The sequence below is a fragment of the Benincasa hispida genome, chromosome 9, assembly GCF_027475165.1.
Source record: "Benincasa hispida cultivar pf3 chromosome 9, pf3_genome.v1.1, whole genome shotgun sequence".
Taxonomy (NCBI): Eukaryota; Viridiplantae; Streptophyta; class Magnoliopsida; order Cucurbitales; family Cucurbitaceae; genus Benincasa; species Benincasa hispida.
The window spans coordinates 26351636-26374890 of NC_143486.1; the positions used below are offsets into that span (position 1 = coordinate 26351636).

General features: G+C 34.7%; 1 protein-coding gene across 1 annotated transcript; it reads right to left on the reverse strand.

The window, feature by feature from the left end:
- Positions 1-14526: 14526 nt before the first annotated feature.
- LOC120084632 (uncharacterized) lies at positions 14527-21768 on the reverse strand. Its single transcript, XM_090317032.1, has 10 exons — positions 21733-21768; positions 21487-21621; positions 18891-19010; positions 18572-18626; positions 17265-17710; positions 17012-17084; positions 16846-16914; positions 16669-16751; positions 15688-15877; positions 14527-14658 (listed from the first exon to the last, which is right to left on the reverse strand). Exons 1-9 carry the CDS (start codon positions 21766-21768, stop codon positions 15704-15706), a joined length of 1191 nt encoding a protein of 396 aa, XP_090173158.1. The 3' UTR covers positions 14527-14658; positions 15688-15703.
- Positions 21769-23255: the final 1487 nt, after the last annotated feature.

A 23255-nucleotide genomic window follows, 5' to 3' on the forward strand; every position in this document is an offset into this window, starting at 1 on the left:
TCATCTTCTGTTTGACACGAGGCTATAAATCATGTTTATAACTCACAAATGAAAGATGGAACCAATGTCAGGGAACATGTTCTAGATATGATGGTTCATTTTAATGTCGCATAAGCTCACAAGGCTACCAAAGACGAAACTAATCAAGTTAGTATGATATTAGAGTCTCTTCCAAAGAGCTACTTAACCTTCCGTACTAATGCCGTAATGAATAAAATAAATTATATTTTGACTCCTTTATGAAACGAACTATAGACTTACCAGTCAATGATGAAATCGAAAGAGAGTAAAACAAATGTTGTTTCATAACAAAAGAAATTTCTAAAGGCTTCTTCGTCAGGAACGAAATCCACTGATAAAAAGCAGTCTGTCCCTTCATCATCTAAAGACAAAGGTGTACAAATGAAGAAAAAGGGAAAAGGGAATAAACAACCCACTACAAAGAAAAATAAGGCTCCCAAATGAAAATGTTTCCATTGTGGAGAAGACGAGCACTGGAAACGGAATTGCCCGAAGTATTTGGCTGAGAAGAAAGCGAAAAAGGAAAATCAAGGTAAATCAAATTTACTTGTTATTGAAACATGTTTAGTGGAAAATTCTCACTTGACCTGGATATTAGATTCAGGAGCCACTAACCATATTTACACTTTCCTACTAGTTCTTGGAAACAATTTTCAGAATACGAAATGACTTTCAAGGTGGGAATAGGAGAAATCATTTCAGTGGAAGCAATGGGAGATGTCAAGTTGTTTTTTGGAGATTCTTTTGTCTTGTTAAGAAATGTATACTATGTATCAAAGATGAAAAGAAACTTAATCTCCATATCGTGTCTACTTGAAAATATGTATAAAGTATCTTTTAAAGTTAATGAAGTGTTCGTTTTTTCAAGAGGTATTCATATTTGTTCTGCTAGACTTGAAAATAACTTGTATGTATTAAAACTAACTGAAGCAAAAGTCATTTTAAATATAGAGATGTTTAAAACAGCAGAAACCCAAAATAAAAAATGGAAAATTTCTCCTAACGCCTATCTTTGGCATTGCAAATTTGGTCACATAAATCTCAACAGGATTGAGAGATTAGTTTAAAAACGGTCATCTAAATCAGTTAGAAGATAGTTCTTTACTCCTTGCGAGTCATGTCTTGAGAGAAAAATGACTAAAAGATATTTTACTGGAAAAGGTCTTCGTGCCAAAAAACCCCTCGAACTTATACATTCAGACCTTTGTGGTCCGATGAATGTAAGAGCACGAGGTGGATATGAATATTTTGTCAGTTTTATTGATAACTATTCTAGATATGGCTATATTTACTTAATAAGTCACAAGTATGAAACTCTCGAAAAGTTCAGGGAATTCAAGATCGAAATAGAAAACTTATTAGGTAAAAGAATTAGAACACTTTTATCAGATCGAGGTGGTGAGTATATGGATTTACAATTCTAGAACTATTTGGTAGATCATGGAATTCAGTCCCAACTTACAGCACCTAGAACACCACAACAAAACGGTGTTGCAGAAAGAAGAAACCAAACCTTGTTAGACATGGTTTGATCAATGATGAGTTTTGCTCAGTTACCTCAATCCTTTTAGGGGTATGCAGTACAGACTGCGATATATATTTTGAACATGGTTCCCAATGTTTCTGAAACACCGTATGAGTTATGGAAAGGACGTAAATGTAGTTTACATTACTTTCGGGTCTGGGGATGTCCGACACACGTGTTGGTACAAAACCCTGAGAAATTGGAATGAAGTACAAAATTATGCCTCTTTGTTGGATACCCAAAAGAAACAAAAGAAGGATTGTTCTATGATCCCCAGAAGATAAAGTATTTGTTTCGACAAATGCTATATTCTTGGAAAATGATGATATTAGAATTCTTCAACCTCGTAATAAACTAATATTGAAAGAAATGACCAAAGATACTACAGATATATCAACAAAAGTTGTTGATGAAACTGGTCCATCAACAACAGTTGTTGGCCCGTCACATTCTTCTCAAAAGTTGAGAATGCTTCGACGTAGTGGGAGGATTGTTCATCAAATTGAACACTACATGGGTTTAACAGAAACTCAAGACATCATACTTGATGATGGTCTAGAGGATCCATTGACCTTTAAATAGGCAATGAAAGATGTTGATAGGGAACAATGGATAAAAGCCATGGACGTAGAAATGGAGTCCATGTACTTCAATTCTCTTTGGGATCTTATAGATCAAACACATGAGGTTAAACCTATATGTTTTAAATGGATCTACAAGAGGAAAAGAGACCAAAATGGTAAGGTACAAACCTATAAAGTCAGACTCATGGCAAAAGGTTTTACCCAAAGGGAGGGGGTTGACTATGAAGAAACCTGCTCTCCTGTTACCATGATAAAATCAATAAGAATACTCTTATCCATTGCCGCATATTATGACTATGAAATATGGAAAATGGATGTTAAGACGGCTTTTTTGAATGGTCATCTTGATGAAAGTATTTTTATGTCTCAACCAGAAGGGTTCATTAAATAGGATCAATAACAAAAGGTTTGTAAGCTTAAAAGATCTATTTATGGGTTGAAGTAAGCTTTTAGATCCTGGAATATAAGATTTGACACTGCGATCAAATCTTATGACTTTGAATAGAATGTTGACGAACCTTGTGTATACAAGAACATAGTCAACAAAATTGTAGCATTCTTGGTACTTTATGTTGATGATATCTTGCTCATTGAGAATGAGACAAGTTACCTTGCTAACGTAAAGAGATGGTTAGCATTACAGTTCCAAATGAAAGATTTGTGAAATGCTCAATATGTTCTTGGGATTCAAATTTTTCAAAATTGAAAGAACAGAACCTTAACACTATCTCAGGCGTCTTATATCGACAAAATGTTGTCAAGATATAACATGCAAAATTCCAAAAAAGGTATGTTACCTTTTAGACATGGAATTCATCTATCAAAGGAACAGTGTCCTAAGACACCTTAAGAAATTGAGGAAATTAAAAGAATTCCATATGCATCGGCAGTTGGGAGTCTGATGTATGTTATGTTGTGTACACATCCTGACATATGCTTTGCAGTTAGAATCGTCAGCAGGTTCTAATCTAACCCAGGACACAGTCATTGGACAGCTGTAAAAAAACATCCTCAAGTATCTCAGAAGAACGAGGAGTTATATGCTTGTGTATGGACCTAAGGATTTTATCCTTACAGGATACACTGATTCTGATTTTCAAACTGATGTAGATTCTAGAAAATCTACTTCAGGATCAGTTTTCACTCTTAACGGAGGAGCTATAGTGTGGAGAAGCATTAAACAAAGTTGTATAGCTGATTCCACAATGGAGGCAGAATATGTAGCTGCATGCGAAACAGCTAAAGAAGCAGTATGTTTGCACAATTTTCTGACAAATTTGGAAGTGGTTCCAAATATGCACCTGCACATTACTCTGTATTGTGACAACAGTGGTGCAGTTGCTAATTCCAAGAAACTAGGAATCACAAATGTGGAAAACATATTGAAAGAAAGTACCATATCGTCAGAGAGATCGTACACTTAGGAGATGTGATAGTCACAAAGATAGCCTCAGAAGACAACCTTGCTGATTCTTTACGAAGGCCCTCTCGGCTAAAGTGTTCAAGGGCCACCAGGTTGGACTAGAACTACAAGCAACATAATCTAGGGCAAGTGGGAGAATGTCAAAGGGTATTTTGGATGCCCTAGTTTATTGTATTTTTCTCTCTTTATTTCTCAACATTGTAAACATTAAATATTTATATGTTTGTCTCACTTAAGTGTTAGTCCAAGTGGAAGATTGTTGGGAATGTCCTAAACTCACAGTTCGTAAATGTTGTTAACATATTCTATTTATTAATAAAAATGTTGTTGATTTTTTTATTCAATAAATTATTATTGATATTGCATCCTTTTATGAAAATCCAATAAACGAATCCATGGCTATAACATGAATACTTTTAATTTTATGTGGTGACATAAAAATGGATCAAATTTTAGTAAGTAGCCAAAATGGTCTATAAGTATACGGATAGGATTGGGTACCTCATCCTAGTGACACTATTGGATGCGACCTATTTTGTATACTGATACAAATGATGTGATCCAAAAATCATTCATGTAGAGATAGGTGAGTAGAGGCATCCTGTGAAATGAGTTTGCATAAGATCGGACCTCGAAATAGTCACTCATCTTTATAACAACCGTTTACTATTAAAACTGACTATCTCAAACTCAATGACCTAGGGACACAACTTTGCAATATGGAATTCATTCCTACTCAATTTAGATTAGCAGATGGGTTGTTTTCTTAAGTGCTGATGCCTTGTCTTGAACAATGGGACCCGACTCTCTCATGGTAGAGAGGGTTATGATTTATAAGTTGGACTATAAATCAATTATTCAATGGAGGATCAGTGGGAGCTTAAGGAGCAAGATGTATTTGCAGGGATAAAACAGTAATCTTTGACCCAACTATAAATACGAACGACCTGTGAAGAATTGACTTACCGATTATGGTTAAAATGGACAAAATTTATCTACGGTGAAGAAAGTGCAACTATCGAGCTATAGTAGAATGTCTTGATAGTTAACGAATAGTGATTAATTCGGTTTAAAGAGTTTAACCAATTAATTACAAATCGTTGGAGCTTATGATTTGTAGGTCCATAAGGTCCCTCTACTAACTCGTAATTTGGATTAGTAAATTGAGTAATCTTGATGAGATTTGAAATTAGGGTTTAGAATTTGAAATGTTCAAATTCAATTAGGGTTTCTATTCATTGTAGTGGAATTGGTCTTTTATTAATTTAATATTAGATATTAAATTAACAAAATTAATTAAGAGGTTTAATTAATTAGTTTTATTTAAAATTAATTTATATAAAACTAATAAAACAAATAAAATTGGTTTATTTGAAAATTGGTTTTAGAAATCAATTTTAAAACAAAATTTTAAATTACAAAATGGAGATCTCCAAAAGTTGGAAATCTCCACTATGGTGCAAAGCACCTTATTCATCAAATTCCACTTTCTTCATGAAGAAGGAGCTAGCCTTCATACAAGTTTTAAATTTGTATGATGAAAGCTTTATAAATTAAAGTGCTGGACTGAATGATGAGATTAAGCTTTCAAGAATTCTACAGAATTCGAAACCCTCCAAACCCTCTTCATATCTTCATAAAATCCAACTCAATTTAGTGTTTTGCACCACACAAACCTTGCAAGAGAATAGTAAAGAAGATCTTCGTGGTGGTTTAGTTGCAGATTGAAGTACATTTATGTGGAAATTAGCTGGTGTTGAAGAGGTTTCATCAAAGTATTGTGTTCAGCAAACCCTCTTCTGTAATAGTTACTTTGAAGTATGTTTTAAACTCAAATTAAGTATAATTAGAGTGCTTATTGATTCTGATTTTCTCCACTGCATGTTAATATACTCTATCAAAAGTGTGATGGGCTTTGACATGTTTTGAGCGACTTCCAAATTCGTCAAGAATATCCTGAGCCAAACAACTTCCTTAGCAGTTTCACAAGCCACTACATACTCAACCTCCATAATGGAGTCAGCAATGCACCCTTGCTTGGTGCTCCTCCAGACTATTGCTCCTCCGTTAAGAGTGAACATTGATCCTGATGTGGATTTCCTAGAATCCTTATTAGTCTGAAAATCAGAGTTCGTGTATCCAGTAAGGATCAGATCCTTAGAACCATACATGAGCATGTAGTCCCTCATTCTCCGTAGATACTTAAGGATGTTCTTAACGACGGTCCAGTAATCAACTCCTAGATTAGACTGATATCTACTGACTATCTCCACCACATAGCAAATATCAGGTTCAGTACATAACATCACATACATCAGGCTGCCAACAGCCAATGCATAGGGGATCCGTCTCATTTCCTCAACCTCTTGAGGTGTCTTAGGACACTGCTCCTTAGACAATATTACTCAATGCCTGAAAGGTAGTAAGCCTCTCTTGGAGTTTTACATCGAATATTTAACAAACATTTTTTTAATGTACGATGCTTAAGACAGAGCTAGCATTTTATTCTTTCGATCTCTAAAGATCTGAATTCCCAGAACAAACTGAGTCTCTCCCAAATCTTTCATTTGGAATTGGGTCGCTAGCCAGTTCTTAACTTCAGTTAGTAGACCTACATCATTCCCGATGAGTAGGATATCGTCTACGTATAACATTAGGAAAGCTACTGAACTGTTAATGATCTTCTTGTATACACAAGGCTCGTCAACATTCTGATCGAAGCCATAAGATTTGATCACCGTATCAAACCTTATGTTCCAAGATCGATAAGCTTGCTTCAGTCCATAAATGGACCGATTAAGCCTACAAACCTTTTGCTCTTGACCTTGGGTTATGAATCCCTCGGGTTGCTCCATATAAATGGTCTCCTCAAGATTGCCATCCAAAAAGGTAGTTTTGATGTCCATTTGCGAAATCTCATAGTCATAATATGAGACAATAGACAGGAGGATTCTGATAAACTTCAACATGGAAACAGGTGAAAAAGTCTCCTCATAGTCGACTCCCTCAACCTGGGTATAACCCTTTGCCACCAGTCTAGCCTTGAAGGTTTGCACCTTCCCATCAGCACTCCGTTTTCTCTTGTAGATCCATTTACAATGTATAGGAAACCTATCAGGTAGATCTACAAAATCCCAAACTGAATTGAAGTACATTGACTCCATTTCGAGATCCATAGCTTTGATCCACTCATCTTTGTTAACATCTTCCATTTCCTTCTTGTAAGACAATGGATCCTTAACATCTCCACCAGTTACCATAGCTAAAATTTCCATAAACCCATGTAACGGATAGGTGGGCTCGTAACCCTCCCACTGCATCGAGGTTCCCTCAACACTTGAGGTGGATTTGATTTACTAGATGATCCAACTTCAACAACTCTTGTTGAGGTGGTTGATTCTTCAATAACTCTTGTTGAAGGTTCAATAGTTTCTTTCAAAAGTTCATTCAACACAACCTTACTGTGGGGCTTGTGCTCCCTTATATGATCTTTTTCCAGAAAAGTAGCGTTTGTCGATACAAATGTTTGGTTGTATGTCCTAAAACTCGTAGTTTTATAAACAGTAAACATATATGAAGTTTATTCAAACAAGTGTTGTTGATTGTTTAATAACTCTAAATTCAATAAACTACGAACCTTTGGCTATTGTCATGAATACTTGGACTTTATGTGGAGACATAAACTTGATCAAGTTCAAGTAATAGCCTAAAACGTCTATAGTACTTGGATTAGGTTGGGTATCTATTTCTGGAGATACTATAGAATACAGTGATAACTTGTAGAAATACAAGTTATTTATGTTGCCTTATTCAAATATTGCGGCCAAAAGAGAAGGAATATGCGTCGATTGTATGAAAATTAGCTCAGAAATACAATAAATATAAATTATCACAATTACACCTACTAACATCATTAAGATGGTAGAAGAGGATATTTCTACACTGTTTTGCAGGAAACCAAGTCACTGCTTACGATCAAGGTTCAACGAGAAACTGAACAACACATCTCTGTTACCTTGCGCCCGTCAATCAACAATGAAGAGACGATTAACGCAATGACGGCGCAATGCGACAGTCGATCCTGAGCTGAATTTCAACCGCATGCGGTAATAAAAACAACACCGCATGCGAGCAATCAATCGAAAGATGCAGATGAGAATTGCAAATGCAGAGGATTGTGACACGTGTACAATTAACCGTTGTGCAGATTTGACGGTCTGATTGCATAATAGAAGGAATATTTATTCCTCCATCTTTGGAATTTCCATAATAAGAAGTGAGGTCCACAAGCCAAGAGTCAAAGCTTTTTACCTATAAATACCCCCATAGAATTCAGAGAAGATATACTTGATACGAGGGCTAATTGATGCTAGATCATTAAGAGAGCTGAGTTGAGTACTGATCGGAAGAAATTCGGGAAGAGAAGAGACAAGGCCGAGAGGTGAGTCTCAGTGCGATTCTGATAGATCCCCGCCGTGAAGCTCTGTGCTTAGATCCTTGCTACTGGTTGAGCAAGCTTGAGAGGGAAGCTCATCCTTCCGCACGATCCATCCACGTCAGTAAGCAAATCTCCATCCAAATCTATGCTAAGACGTTGGCATTTATTTGTATTTGTTTCTAATTCTATTTCATCAATTCTATTTCATTCTCTTAATCTTTTCAATCATAAATCATGTATCAGACGTTAAATAGTGTTATTGAATGTCTCGATCACTTTCATTTCCACTTTTCTATCTATTTTCGCTCCTCCATTAATCAATTTCTCCATGAAGTTTTCTTAATACCTTGGTAATTAATATGGATTAAACGAGTAACTTAATTTGTGCTAAAGAGATAAATGTGTTTAGCTAAGGCATGCTAGACGACATCTTCACCTGTGAGAGCAGTAGTGAAGATGTCATTTTGATCTGTCGAGAGAAGGTTAGAAGAATGCGTTAACTAAAGCAAGTAGTATTTCCAGAGATAGAAGCGACCTTGTGTTTATACATTCGTCCTTGTTTTACCACAGAGATGTGGGAACACGATCGATCACTGAGAGATGTACGCCAAGGGAAAAGCAGAATCGTACTTATATCTTGAATGCAATTAAGAAACTTGCTATGTTTGTATTAATTATCTTCTCTGTTTCTACTTCACATATAAGGCTTGACACTGCATTACACGATCTTTGCATAACCTTCACAGCTAGCCTTGATCTCAGTATCTTATATCATGAAACCTGTATCTTGTATCATCTTAGCTTAGATTTACTTTAATGCAATTTACTTTAACGCAATTTATGTTATTATCGCATTTTACCGCTTTACTTTACTTTATCGCATGTTTAATTACTTGTACACAAATTCTTTTATAAATTGAAAAACCCCTGGTCGCATATGTCACAAACATAATGCAATAACCTCAAACAGTCCCTGTGTTCAACCTCAGATCAGATCGAGAAACTTGCGATGAAATTATACTTGGTTTCAACGCAAGGAAACTTATGACAACGCACAACATACTACAAAAACATTCATTAATAACGCATATCTAGAAGTAGTATCACATATCATCGCATAAAATCTATGTCATCAAGCTTATGGCATGGACTTGCATCATGCTAAAAATACGTGTTACATACGACCCACTTTATGATTGTTACAAATGTTGTAAAATATCATAAACAATGTGATCAGCTTGTTCGCGTAGAGACATGTGAGAGGGGGTGTTCTACACGATGAGATTGTGTAAGATAGACAACGAAATAATCACTGTTACACATTAACACCATTTACTGTTAACACCGATTAATTTCACTTCTTGATGACCTATATAACTTGATCTGAATCTTGAGCTGTCTATGAACTCCTGTTTATTCGCGATTGTCCCTTGATCTGCATAGGTAAGGGTATGCTCAACATTGTTGCTCAATATGCTTCCTATTTTAGGGATAAGACCGAGTAGATGGCTGGGGACATAGAATTTGCAAGATGAAATTTACTCCTACCCATTTTAGGGATAGTATAAAGGTTGTTCCCTTAAGGGTTGATCTCGGGTCTTGAACAAGAGGCCCCATCCTCTTATTGGACTAAGAGGGAATGGATTTAATGATTATGATCCTAAATCAATTGTTCCTTAGAGGTACAGTAGTACTTAAGGAGAAAAGATGTAACTTAGGGGTATTTCGGTATTTGACTTAGCTGAGGTTACGAACAACTTGTGAAGGATCAACTTATTGATGACAATTATATCAAATGGACACATAATATATCTACAGTGGGGGAGTGCAACTACAGGCTATAATGAGCAATCATGTTAGTCAACGAATGTTGATTAACTAGGTTAAAGAGTTTGACCGGTTAGTCTCGGATCGTTGAAGCCATGATTTGTAGGTCCACCGGGTCTCTTTTCTAGCTCAATACGGATAAGAACCAGGTGAAGTAAGAATTTGAAATGTTCAAATTCAAGTTTTAGGGAAAATTGTATTTTATATGATATATAATTTACAATTAAATAATTAATTATTTTTAGAGTATACTTGATCATTAGCATGAAAGTGTTTTTTAAACTTGATTAATGTGATTAATCAAAGCTAGGTGTCATAAACAATTTAATATACGATATTAAATTTATTTATTTTATTTAATTGAAATTGTTTCAATTAAATAATTTCTAAATGTAAAAAATTGTATTTCATTTTTTTTTTTATAAAAAATTAGTTAGTGGAAAAATCCAATTGTTGGATTTTCCTACTAACTAAGTGGACTTTGAAGTGGCACTTCCCAAGCTTGACACCTAGAGATTACATACTAGTGGAGTTTGAGGTGGAAGACGTACAAAATCCCCTCTATAAATGCCTTTGTTTTTGAAATTTTCAAGACTAATGCTTCCATAACTTTTGACCTAAACTCTTCCACCTCAACTTTCCTTTACTCTCCTTCTTTCTATAGTAAAATTCCCTTATTTTCACTAACATACTGGTCCCACCACTGTGTTCTTCAACTAGAGAATAGCAAGGACTTGCTATTGGTCGTGTCAATCGAGCTCGGGAAAGGAAATAAGGTTGTATTTTCTATCCCTTTTGCATGCTTATTCTTGTTTTTATTGCAATTAGAACGTTGTCGATTTCATTGCTTTCATTATGCATGCGTTCTTTATGTTCCATCCAAACACTTTGTTTTCTTTAGGGGCGAAAAAGTAACCACCTCTTGTTCCTTTGGGATAGCCTACAAATAGGCACAGTTTTGAATGAGGTTCCAGTTTCTTAGGATTAGCCTCAAGCACATGTGCTGGACAACCCCAGTTTATGAAATGACATAAACTAGCTTTACGACCATTCCATAACTCCAAAGGTGTTTCTGGTAACACTCTTGGATGAAACACAGTTCAAAATGTACGCTGCAGTCTGTACTGCAAAACCCCAAAATCAATCAAGCAATGAGGCTAAGTCATCATAAACCAAACCATGTCTAACAGGGTTTGATTTCTCCTTTCTGATACACCATTCTGCTAAGGTGTTTCAAGTGCTGAGAGTTGGGATATTATTCCATGATCTATCAGATAGTTCTGGAATGTTAGATCCAAAAACTCTCAACCTCGATCAGATCAAAATGTCTTAATTGTTCTATTTAATGCATTTTCAACTTCAGCCTTGAATTCTTTGAAGTTTTCAAAAGATTCAGACTTATGTTACATTAAATAAACATACCCATAACTTGAATAGTCATCAGTAAAGGTAATGAAATATTCAAAACCTCCCTTTGTTCTGACATTCATAGGATCACAGAGATTTGAATGTACTAGCTCTAGAGGTTTTTTGGCCCTGTGATCTTTTCCAGTAAAAGGTCTTTTAGTCATTTTGTCTTCAAGGCATGACTCATACACAGGTAAAGAATTTTCTTCTAACTTGCTTAGAAGTCCATTCTTCACCAATCTCGCAATCCTATTGAGATTGATGTGTCCTAGTCTTAGGTGCCAAAGTTAGGCATTTTCTTTAAGAGAAAATTTAAGTCTTTTATGTTGAGTTACTGCAGTTTTAAACATTTCAGTGTTATGAAGGGCTTTAATTGCTAACGACCATAGCATATATAAATTATTTTCCAGTTCAAGTAAACAAATATCGACACCATTCTTATAAATAAACACTTTATTTACAAGAAAGTTTATACAATATGATTGTTCAAGTAAACACTTTACAGAAATTAAGTTCCTTTTCAAACTAGGAACTACATATACATTTTCTAACAAAATATATTTATTATGTAAAGTTAACTAGTGACCTCCCACTGCCACAATCGAGACGACGTACCCAGTTCCAACCCGCATCTAATCTACCCAGCATCTAGTTTCCGCCAAGAACTAATTCCTTGAAATGAAGAACAAACGTGGTTAGTGGTGCCAGAATCTATAATCCAGGCAGAATCATTATTCACCACTAAATAGATCTCCAAAACAAGTAAATCATATTTACTTTGCTTGGGCTTCTTCTTTTCTACCAAGTACTTGGGACAGTTCCTCTTCCAATATCCCTCTTGGTTACAATGGAAACAGATTCCCTTTGCAGCCTTGAGAGGCCTTCTGCTCCTTTAGCAGCAACTACGGGGTTAACTTTCCCCTTCCCACCTTTCTTCTTCTTCTACTTTTTGGTGCTAGAGGAAGAAGATATAGACTTTATTCCAGAGGTCAAACCTCTATGGAATTTCTCAGAAGATGAAGCTGTTTCACCATTTAGCTCCTTACTTTTCATCAAAGATTGGAAGGTCTATAGCTCATTGAGCAAGGTGTTCAGGTTGTAATCAATTCTGTTCATAACAACATTGCTACGGAAATAAAGGAAACTTTCAGGTAAAGATTCCAAAATGAAGCTAACCTGACTGGCTTCATCGATGATGGACCCATTCATCTCTGCAATGTTGAAGTGGACCATCATGTTGAGAACATGTTCTCAAACTGATGCCCTTCTTGCATATGGGCAATGAAGACTATTTGAGAGCATTATGCTTGAGTTGTACGGACAATTGTCCGAACATTCCCCTCAGGGACTCCATGATCTCATGGGCTGTGAGCATGGGTTCATGCTTCTTGGCTAAGACTTCAGTAAGACTCGCCAAGATATACGCTCGAGCCTTTCATTTTTCCGTGTCCAACACTCGTATACTTCTCGAACCTTTCAAACAATATTTGGAGCTGGAATGGGAAGACAGTCCTCCATAAGGACAAAACAAAGGTCATCGATGATAAGGATTATGTTGATGGTATTTTTCCACGAAGTGCAATTTTCGCCCATTGGTTTGTCAGCGACGAGTAAATTTGAGGTAGCGGAAGTCATATTAATAAAAGATTACTGAAACCATACAAATTATTTATAATTAGTTTATTTGCATTAAACCATCATGACAACCAATTAATTTTAGCAAAATAGTCTTAGTACCCTAAGTGACATCTATTTTGGAATGATGTTTCAGTGAGGCAGGACAAAGTCACCATAGGGTGATCAAGTGACCCTTCACTGAAATGAAACATTCTCAACTAATAGATAGAACAACTCCTTGTTATTGTAGTTATTAGTCATCATTGTTCGGTCTAGAATTTGTCAAACTTGCTTAACAATTCTTGTAAGTGTAACCCCATCATTTTAGGTTCTAAAACTCCATCCCAATGAGTCGACTATAGGAAAAAACCGATTGGAACATGAAACTAAAGTAACCCTATCCATTACTGGAGTTTGAATAAAGTGTCATGCAAAAATGTTATCCTATAAGGGGACACTCAAGGTGCCACGAGGCCATGCACGGAACTTTACTTCAAACTAATAAGGGAGACCAAGAGATGTGTTGTCACACATCTCGCTCCCACTTACTATAAACACTCTTTCCATTCACCTTGAGATTGACCTATACAAATGCCATCTGTAGGGAGACACTCAAGGTGCCTCGAGGCCGAGTATAGATCTCACAGTGTAAACTTTAAGGGAGAAACGTGAAGAGGATTAAATGAAGTATCATATACCCCATTTTCCTCCCACTAAGTGTTTTATCTAGGGTTAATTAACTTAGGAAAATTTGGCTACTAATTTTAACTAAGTGATTGCTTAATTTGCCCAAAAAACAGAACTTGCCTTTGGATAGTTAAACAATTTTGATTAAGGTCCATTAAACTCTTTAACAATCCTTAATCAAACTTGCATGCTTGTAACAAATCTATCTAATTCATCTTTCCAGGTAAGTTCCCAGGTAGGGGTGTTACGTTTCGGTCAACTTAAATACCCTAGCCTACACTAGAAGAAATTCGGGCTTGAATGTCGGTTGACAACCTACATTAAAGATAGTGTTATTAAAGCCCTTTAATGTCGATTTTAAATGGACATCAAAGGGCTTCAATAACTCAACCTTCAATATCGGTTGCAATCGACATTAAAGACCTTCAGTGAAATTTTCAACCGACATTAAAGACCTTTAGTGAAATTTTCAACTGACATTAAAGGTCTTTAATGTCGGTTTCAACCGATATTAAAGCCTGTGTTTTTTTTTTTTTAATTCTTAACCGACATTGGAGCCCGAATCTGTCCGTTTTTTTTTTAAATTTCGTTGCCGAATCCATTTTTTTGGTCAAAAAGTATAACATGACACATCATCATCGAACGATGTGGCTATGACATATTATTCATGTATGGATTGTAAATCTATTACATTTAATCCACAAATTCTGCTATAAAATTATAATTTAAAAGGCCGTACAATAATTCAGGCCTTGAAAACACAAATTACAAGTAATACAAACATTATGATTTTACAAACACTATGAGTTTACTGTTCGTCTCCACTTGGTAAGTATGGATCCCTTCATAATTCTTCTTGAACAGGTCCCTCCAGCTTCAGTAGTGTCTAGTTATAGGCATCTTTGTCTGATCACTGATGTTCAAAGGATCACAAACGAAAAGGTTTAAGACAAAGGATTGAAAGTGAAAATATGATCAGAATTCATATTCAACTAACCGTGTTTATTGGGAATGTGCATAAATGGTACATTCAAGGCAAAATTCTTGCAGTGAATGTGTTGGATCTAGAGTTCCCCAAGAAAAAAGCATAAAGAGGTTGCGATATCAAATCTTTACTCCTTTGTTGCACCTGAAAAACAAGAAAAATCAATAGTTGAATAAATGAGAGAATCCTCTTTTTCAAAATCTTTACTCCTTTTTCAAGATTTTTCAAAATTTTCGACTAATAACGATGCTATCACAACAAAACCAAAAATTTACCTTGAACTTGTTCGAAGAAACACACTCCCAAAAATATTTCACAACAATTTCTTCTCAATAGAACTATCAGAATTCCCAAAAAATAATATTCAAGAACACATACATCAATAAGCAAATTTAGCTCACAATGTACTTCAAATCTCAAAAGTTGTCACAAAACTACCATAGTGCATGAATAACACACAAACTACCATAATGCAACCCACAAACTCAAGCACCTTGAATCAAATCTAAACTACAAAGAAATAGTACTCATGAGTCATAAGCGGGTGTTACATTCTAATCCAATATGGTCCAAGGAGAAATAAACACACTATAACTTCTTAAATAGGAATTTCCATATCATTAGAGTCACTTGAAAACACTTAGAAATTGTGCTTAAAACTGCAAGCATTCAAAAATGCACTTACCAGGAACAATTTTTACGTGAATCCTTATCGTTGCAAGAAATCCATCTCCTCCCCACCCCTTCCAAGAGTTGATATCAATAGATATAACCAATTACATATCTCCAGCTCTTCTAACTCCATCTAAACCATCTCTCTTAGTTTTCATCAGTTTTCAAATTAAAAAATTGCAGAAATGGAAGAACAGAAGTTCCAAAATCCAACACAAAAAATATATGTTGATTTTGAAGTCAGTAAATGAAATCTCAAATCACAAAAACCCATAAAACTTCATATTCTTTAGTTTAAATATGGTTAATAAAACTAATACTCTAATATGAAAATGGGACCTTCAAAAAACAGCAAAAATGGAAGAACAAATGCTCCAAAATCCAACACAACAAACAAAAGTTGATTCTGAGGTCAGTAACAAAATCCCATGAAATTTTATATTCAAATCCAGAAATGGAAGAACAAAAAGCTCCAAAAACCCATAAAAACTTGTATTCTACCTCTTTGCATTCAAAATTACTCCCAGAAACAACTTGAAACGATCCAAAAAATGCGCGCATAGTGTGCCTCTGAACTTCCCTTTCGGCACGAACCGATCAAATTCTTGTAGTGTGAATGTGTTGGATCTAGAGTTCCCCAAGAAAAAGCATAAAGAGGTTGCGATACCAAATCTTTACTCATTTGTTGCACCTGCAAAACAAGAAAACTCAATGGTTGAATAAATGAGAGAATCTTCTTTTTCAAGATCTTGAAGAAGAGAAGCTTGGTTACCTAGATATGAGAAACGAAGACAATGGAAAATTTTCGACAGCATAACGATGCTACCACAACAAAACCAAAAATTTATCCTGAACCTGTTCAAAGAAACACACTCCTAAAAATATTTCACAACCACTTGCTCTTAACAGAATAACCAGAATTCCCAAAAAATGAATATTCAATAACACATACATCAATAAGCAAATTTAGCTCACAATGTACTTCAAATCTCAAAAGTTGTCACAAAAACTACCATAGTGCATGAATAATCCACAAACTACCAGCAACTCACAAATTCAAAAACCTTGAATCAAATCTAAACTACAAATAAATAGTACCCATGAGCCATAAACAGGTGTTACATTCTAATCCAATCTAAACTACAAAGAGGCCATTGGCCTTGAGAGAAATAATTCATTGCAATTACTCACCTCTTCATTGCAAGCATGGTTGTGGCGCTTCGGCGGAGACACAATTGATACTACAAACGAGTACTATTTTCTCTAGCCAACTACGCTAGTCCATTGCATTTTTAAAATAATTAACTTTCTTAGGTGTAACTATTGATTGTTTTTAAGTTTTATGGTAATATATATTCTTCATATCAAGTTTTACTAAAGGACTGGAAAATGAGACCTTAAGAGCAAAATATGTGCGGGATTTATCAACGTCTCTGTGTTCGTGTGACCGTGTGTGAGAGACACAAAAGAGAGAGAGGAAACCTTGGAGGGCTCCTGCCTCGAGGTGGCGGTATCGCCTATCAGGTGACCAATCGCGTTTGTTTCTGTAGTTTGAATACCTTCATCTAAAATGAAAGAATTAAATTCCAAAGTCTTGCTTAATATAGTTACTATCTTAAAATAAGTATCAATCCATAAAAAAAATATATAAATATTTACCCATTTCGACTTCTTCCATAAATATTTCTACCACCATAACTACGAGGACGTTAAGCTGCACCTCCGAAACTGCAACAATAGAGGGCAAGATGTATTAAACAGAGAAATTACAAAAAAAAGAAAAAAGAAAAAAGAAAAAAGAAAACAAAAACAAAAATCTGCGAACCTCGTCTAGGAGTTGCAATTGAGATTAGTTCTGATGCAGCAATATCAACTGCTTGGGCCACAAAGTCAGAACCCTGCACCCAATTGAAATTATGATAGGCAGGTACATTAAATTAAATTAAATTACATTAAATTAAATCTAGGACGAATAAAAATCAGACTGTAGCTCTGCACAGATATTTGCAACTATATTGATAAGATGAAAGATAAGTACATTAACCATATAAAACATCAATAGTAAGATTACGCCTTACGGTGCTAGCATAAATTCCAAACAGTCCCGTGCTAGCAGAAAAAGATTGAATCTGCTGGTATTCATTCAAAACTCGGAGATCTGTTTCAAACCCAAAGCAAATGAAAAGGTTCAATGACGACGGCAACAGAACGATGACGAAACGAACGACGAACGGCGATGGTGGTAGATCTGGCGATCGACGGCGGCAGATCTGGAGACACGCGAACGATAACGAAACAAATAGCAGATCCGGCAGAGACACGCGAACGGCGACAAAATGAGCAGTAGATCCGGCGGAATGACCAGCAAATCCACTTTGGAAGAGAGGAGTGAGAAACGAAATGAACAGCAGATACGGGTTTGGAAGTGTGAGAATGAGAGGAAAAAGAAAATTGAGGGAGAGTGAAGAGGGAAATGAAAAAAAGGGGGGAAAAAAAGAAAGTTGGAGGAAAAAGTGAAGTGGGTCTTTAATGTCGGTTTAAAACCGACATTAAAATTACCCCTACAATGTCGGTTTTAAACCGACATTAAAGATCCGCTTTTTTTAAAAAAACAAAACTGACATTATACATCCGATTTCACTTTTTCCAACCGACATTAAAGCCCAAAATTCTTGTAGTGCTAGATAGACTTTGCCTTAAATAAAAAGTTTTTGTTACAAAGGCAATCTTTTATTAAGAATCAATTTAATCCTATTAAACCGATTAAAAGATTAAACTTAAATTTCTAATTTCATTAGAAACATGATCTTAGGTCTATCTGAATCATGTTTTAAAATTTTTTTAAAAGATGATTATAACCTAAGGTTTGCATGCAACTTTAAATTATTGATTTTAACTTCTACTTTCATTTTGATATAACACTTATAAACAAAAGAAATAAATTAAAACTATACATTGCATGCTTTGACATACTTTAGTAAATTATAACACTTATAAATTAACCTAAAGTTGTATCATGCTTCATTCAATTTCATTTTATTACTAACATATATAACAATTATATAATAAGGTAATGAAACATACTATAGCATACATCTATACATTGAATCATATATTATAACAATTATAGTATAAATGATGCATGGATAAACTATTAATGCATGCATGCATATATTATAACATTTATACTATATGATGCATGAAATTAAATGTATAACTATGGTAGGATTTAATTCTATATGACATACAATATGACATATAAAACAGAATAAAACATACATCACATGTATATTAAAACAATAGTCAATGAATTGGGATTGGGCAGCTAAAAAAATAAAGGCTAGCTATTACAAAATAAAATCCATCCGATTCGAAACAGGTGAACTGGGCCTTGAACCGCTCGAATCAGACCAGGAACCGGTCCAGATGAACCCAAAAAGCTTAAACCAGAGAATCAATTAACCGAATCGAACTAACAGACCTCGAACCACATGTGAACCGCGTGAAAAAATCCATCTTGATGTGTTGTGCGTTGTGCCCTAGCATCACAACACTGCGAACTTTTTCTTCGTCCGTCACATCGTAGCGTCGCAACACTAGGGCCAACGTTGCAACGCTACAGTACAGTTGCCCAATGTACTGCTTCATTTTTCTTAAAAAAAAAAAAACAACGTTTTCCACCTCGTTTTCTCCAACAATCATACAGGAACATCACGAATGACTAACAAAGTAATACGGACTCGATGTGGAATTAATGCCCAAAAAACATGGGCCTTTACAACACCAAATTCGTAAGAGAAAGCTAAATATCTATATGCCCAATCCTGAAACATCCATAAACAAAAGTCACATTCAAAATAAAACTTCACATGAATTACAAAATGCAAAAACTAAAACCCACCAAAACTGTAAAATTAATTCATAAAAATTGGGATTTTGGGATCAAAACCTGAAGGCTCTGATACCAATTGAAGGAACCTCAATGAGAGGATCCTTGAGCGGAAACGGATCTTCTCAAATCCCAAATTCTACAGACTCATAATTTTACAAAGGAAGAATACTATTACGCATTTACTTCATAATAATCAGCATGCTTAAACAATAAGAAATAGGTTTCAGAAAACCCTTACCTTTGAAGACAAAACTTCAGACGTAAATCCTCGATCTCCAACCAGGCACTACCACGAACTATTCTCAGGTGAGAATCTAGGAGTTTGTGGGGCTTTGACTATTTTGGATTTTGCGTGAGGGAAAAATGATGGAGAGGAAGAGATGAAAGGAGGATGTGTATATTCTCTTTAGATCATAGAACCCTTTTTTCTTTTTTTCTTTTTTTTTTCACACACTGTTATTCTGTCTCCTTTTGCAGGAAGAAGAAAGCAAAAGCCTCAACCTCTATCAACCACCTACATAAAACGTGGGATGAGAGAAAGATGGGGAAGGAAGTTATTTCCCTCCCATTAATTTAAATTAAATAAAAAATAAAAAATAGCTTAATTTAAATTAATTAATAATATATATATATATATATATAATAACTAATTTATTATACATACATATATATAACTATATGTTATATTACATATAACATATAACCTATAGTTTCTATATTATATAAAATATAATATAACATATAGTTTCAATTCTTTCTCACTAATGGCTTTTAATATAAATCACATTTACATTAAATTTAACTATATGAATCCAATTCACATAATTAATATTTGAATCATATTCAAACATTTATTTCCTCTCATAAATAATATAATGTATCAAATACATTATATAATTATATCATATATAATTAAAATTAAATTAATTATATCTTATATAATTCATTCCCTCAATTCATTTGAACAATTCAAATAAATCCAAAAACTGATTCTCATTAATTCCTGTTGAGCTACTGAGAAGACCTCATGGACTTGTAGCTTGAATCTCCAACGGTACGTGAATAATTAATTAAACTCTTTAATTAAATTATTTACCATCTGTTAACTATCAGACACTCCACTAAAGACCGAAAATTGCACTCTTTGCACTACATATATATTTCTATGTCCAGTGGATATAACCAATCTACAGTACGATGACCCTTCACAAATTGATCGTAAGTAAAGTTGGGCTAAAATTACCGTTTTGCCCCTGTAGTTACATCTAACTTCTTAAGTACTATTAATCCCTTTAATGAATAATTAATCATAGTCCAACTATGATCATACCCCTATCGGGCCAGGAGAGGGTGTGGTGTCACATTGTTCAAGCCCCGGAATCAGCCCTTAAGGGAGCAATTTATCTACTTGCCCAACATTGAGGAAGGAATGAATTCCTTCTTGTCTAGCTATGTTCCCAGCTCCCTAATTAGACGAATCCCGAAAATGGTAGGTTTATTGAGTCGGTGGTCTGGCCACTCTCGCCCATACAAATCAAAGGACAAGCCTTTATTGTGAATGAGTGAGACTAAACATTTTGTGATCCAATCTTATGCAAACCCTTTTGTATAAAATATCCCCGCTCATATGCCTTCACATGAATGATCAGGATCAGATCATTTGTAGCACTTTATAACAATTTTAATATCTACAGAGCGAGTCATACTCGTAGTATCACTAGGATAAAGTTTCCAGCCTTGTCCATTTACTACAGACCATTTAGGTTATCAATTAAACATGATCCACCTGTATGTCTCTACATACATGTTTAAGCTACAAGATAACCTTGAATGTTAGTTTATTGGTTTGTGGTTAATGCAACTAATTTTGAAATAAAACATCAAATATTTTATTCCATAAATAAAATGTTTGTACATTATATTTACAAACTATAAAACCTTACGAGATTTAGGGCATCAACCCTAACAAGTCCATGGTTACGTGTTCCCATTTCCATCTAGGTACTGAAAGTGGGTTCAAAAAACCTACAGGTCTTTGTCGTACTGGCTTAACCTGCTGACAAACCAGACATTTGTCTACATAATTGGCTATGTCTTTCTTCATTCCAGGAAACCAATAAGAATTCTTCAATGTTTTATACATCTTGGTATTAATAGGTGCATATCATAAGCTGATGCATGAGCCTCTTCTAATATCGTATTCCTTAACAGTTCATCATTAAGATCACATAATCTGTCATCCTTTATCAGAGCTCCATTTTGTCTTAGAATAAAATCTGATCTCTGCTATTGTTTCACTTCTTCAATCAATTTACTAAGGTTATCGTAAATCGTTTGAGCCTTGATAATATCATCTACTAGTGTAGGTCGTATTTGGAAATGTGTTACATATCTCCCAAATGACCTACTGCCAGAGCTACATTAGCTCCTTTGAACTCCTGCAACAACCTTCCCCTTAAAGAATTTAACATATCTTTGGAACAACTGGATTTTCTGTTCAAAGCATCTACTACCACATTAGCCTTACCTGGTGAATGAGTAATCTAACATGCAGCAGAGCAAATCATAATCAATAAGCACTGTAACTACACTTAATTTGAGTTTTAAACAAGCTATTCAAGTGAAATTCAAAGAGGGTTTGAAGCAAACATTACCTTTGAAGACTTAATCCACGAATTCAGCAGAATCATTTCAAGATTGAGCTTGAAGCTTCAACAAGACCACCACCAAGATCTTCTCTACAAGGCTCAAGAAGGAATATGTGGTGGAAACACTCAAATCAAGCTGAATTTGGGATGATTTTTGATGGTTTGAAAGGGTTTTCAACTATGCAGCAGTTTAGTAGACAAATCTTTATATCATCCCCTTTATCAAGCTGCATGGAGGTCTGATTTATACGCACAAACCATGCATCAAAGTAGGGTTGCATGGAGGGCAGCTCCTGCTTGGAGAATTGATGAGAATTTGAATGGAATTTGATGATTAACCATTAAAAAGGATAGTGGGTTTTCCCAAGATTAGAAAAATCCACTGTTCTTTTATTTTAAAATCAATTTTCTCAAAATTGATTTTAATTTTGATTTTTAATTTTAAATAAAACTATTTTATTTAAAATTAATTTTATAAATTAATTCAAAATTAATTAATTTATATAAAACTATTTTTATTTTAATTAAACCTTTTTAATTAAAATAATATTAATTTAATATCTTAATATTAAATCAATAAAACATCAATTCCACCAATATGACTCAATTTTATATTTAAATCATAATTTAAATGTTAATTGATACTCCAATTTTGTTTAATTTCATCTAAATTAAACGTTTTTTAATTGTATCAAATACAATAAATTGAAAACCCTAATAATTGAATTTGAACATTTCAAATTCATAACTCTAATTCCAAAATTCATCCAATTTAATACTCAATTTGTTATTCCAATTTATGAGCTAGTAGAGGGACCTAATGAGCCTACAAATCATGAGCTCCAACGATTTATAATTGATTCGTTAAACTCTTTAAACCGAATTAATTACTATTCGTTAACTATCAAGGCACACCACTATAGCTCGATAGTTGCACTCTTCTCACTGTAGATGTATTTCTGTCCATGTAAACCATAATCAGTAAGTCGATCCTTCACAGGTCATTTGTATTTACAGCTGCGACAAAATTATCATTTTACTCCTGTAAATACATCTTTTTCCTTAAGTTTCCATCGACCTTCTAATGAATAATTTATTCATAATACTACTTATGAATCATGTCATTCTCTATCATGAGAAGGCAGGGCCCCGATTGTTCAAGACCTGGAATGACAATTTAAGAGAACAACCCATGTGCTAACCCTAAAATGGGTAGGAGTGAATTCCATCTTGCAGGGTTATGTCCCTAGCTATCTATCCAGTCTTATCCTATAAATGGAAGGCTTATTGAGCATTGATGTTGGACTACTCTCACCCATGCAAATCAAAGGACAATCCCGAACAAACGGGAGTTCATAGCTAGCTCAGGATTAAAATCGAGTTATCCTAGGTTACTTTAGTATGAAATAGTCAGTTTTAATAGTAAATGGTCGTTATAAAGAAAAAGTGACTATTTCGTGATCCAGCCTTTATGAAAACTCATTGCATAGGATGCCTCCACTCATATGTCTCCATATGAATGATTTGTA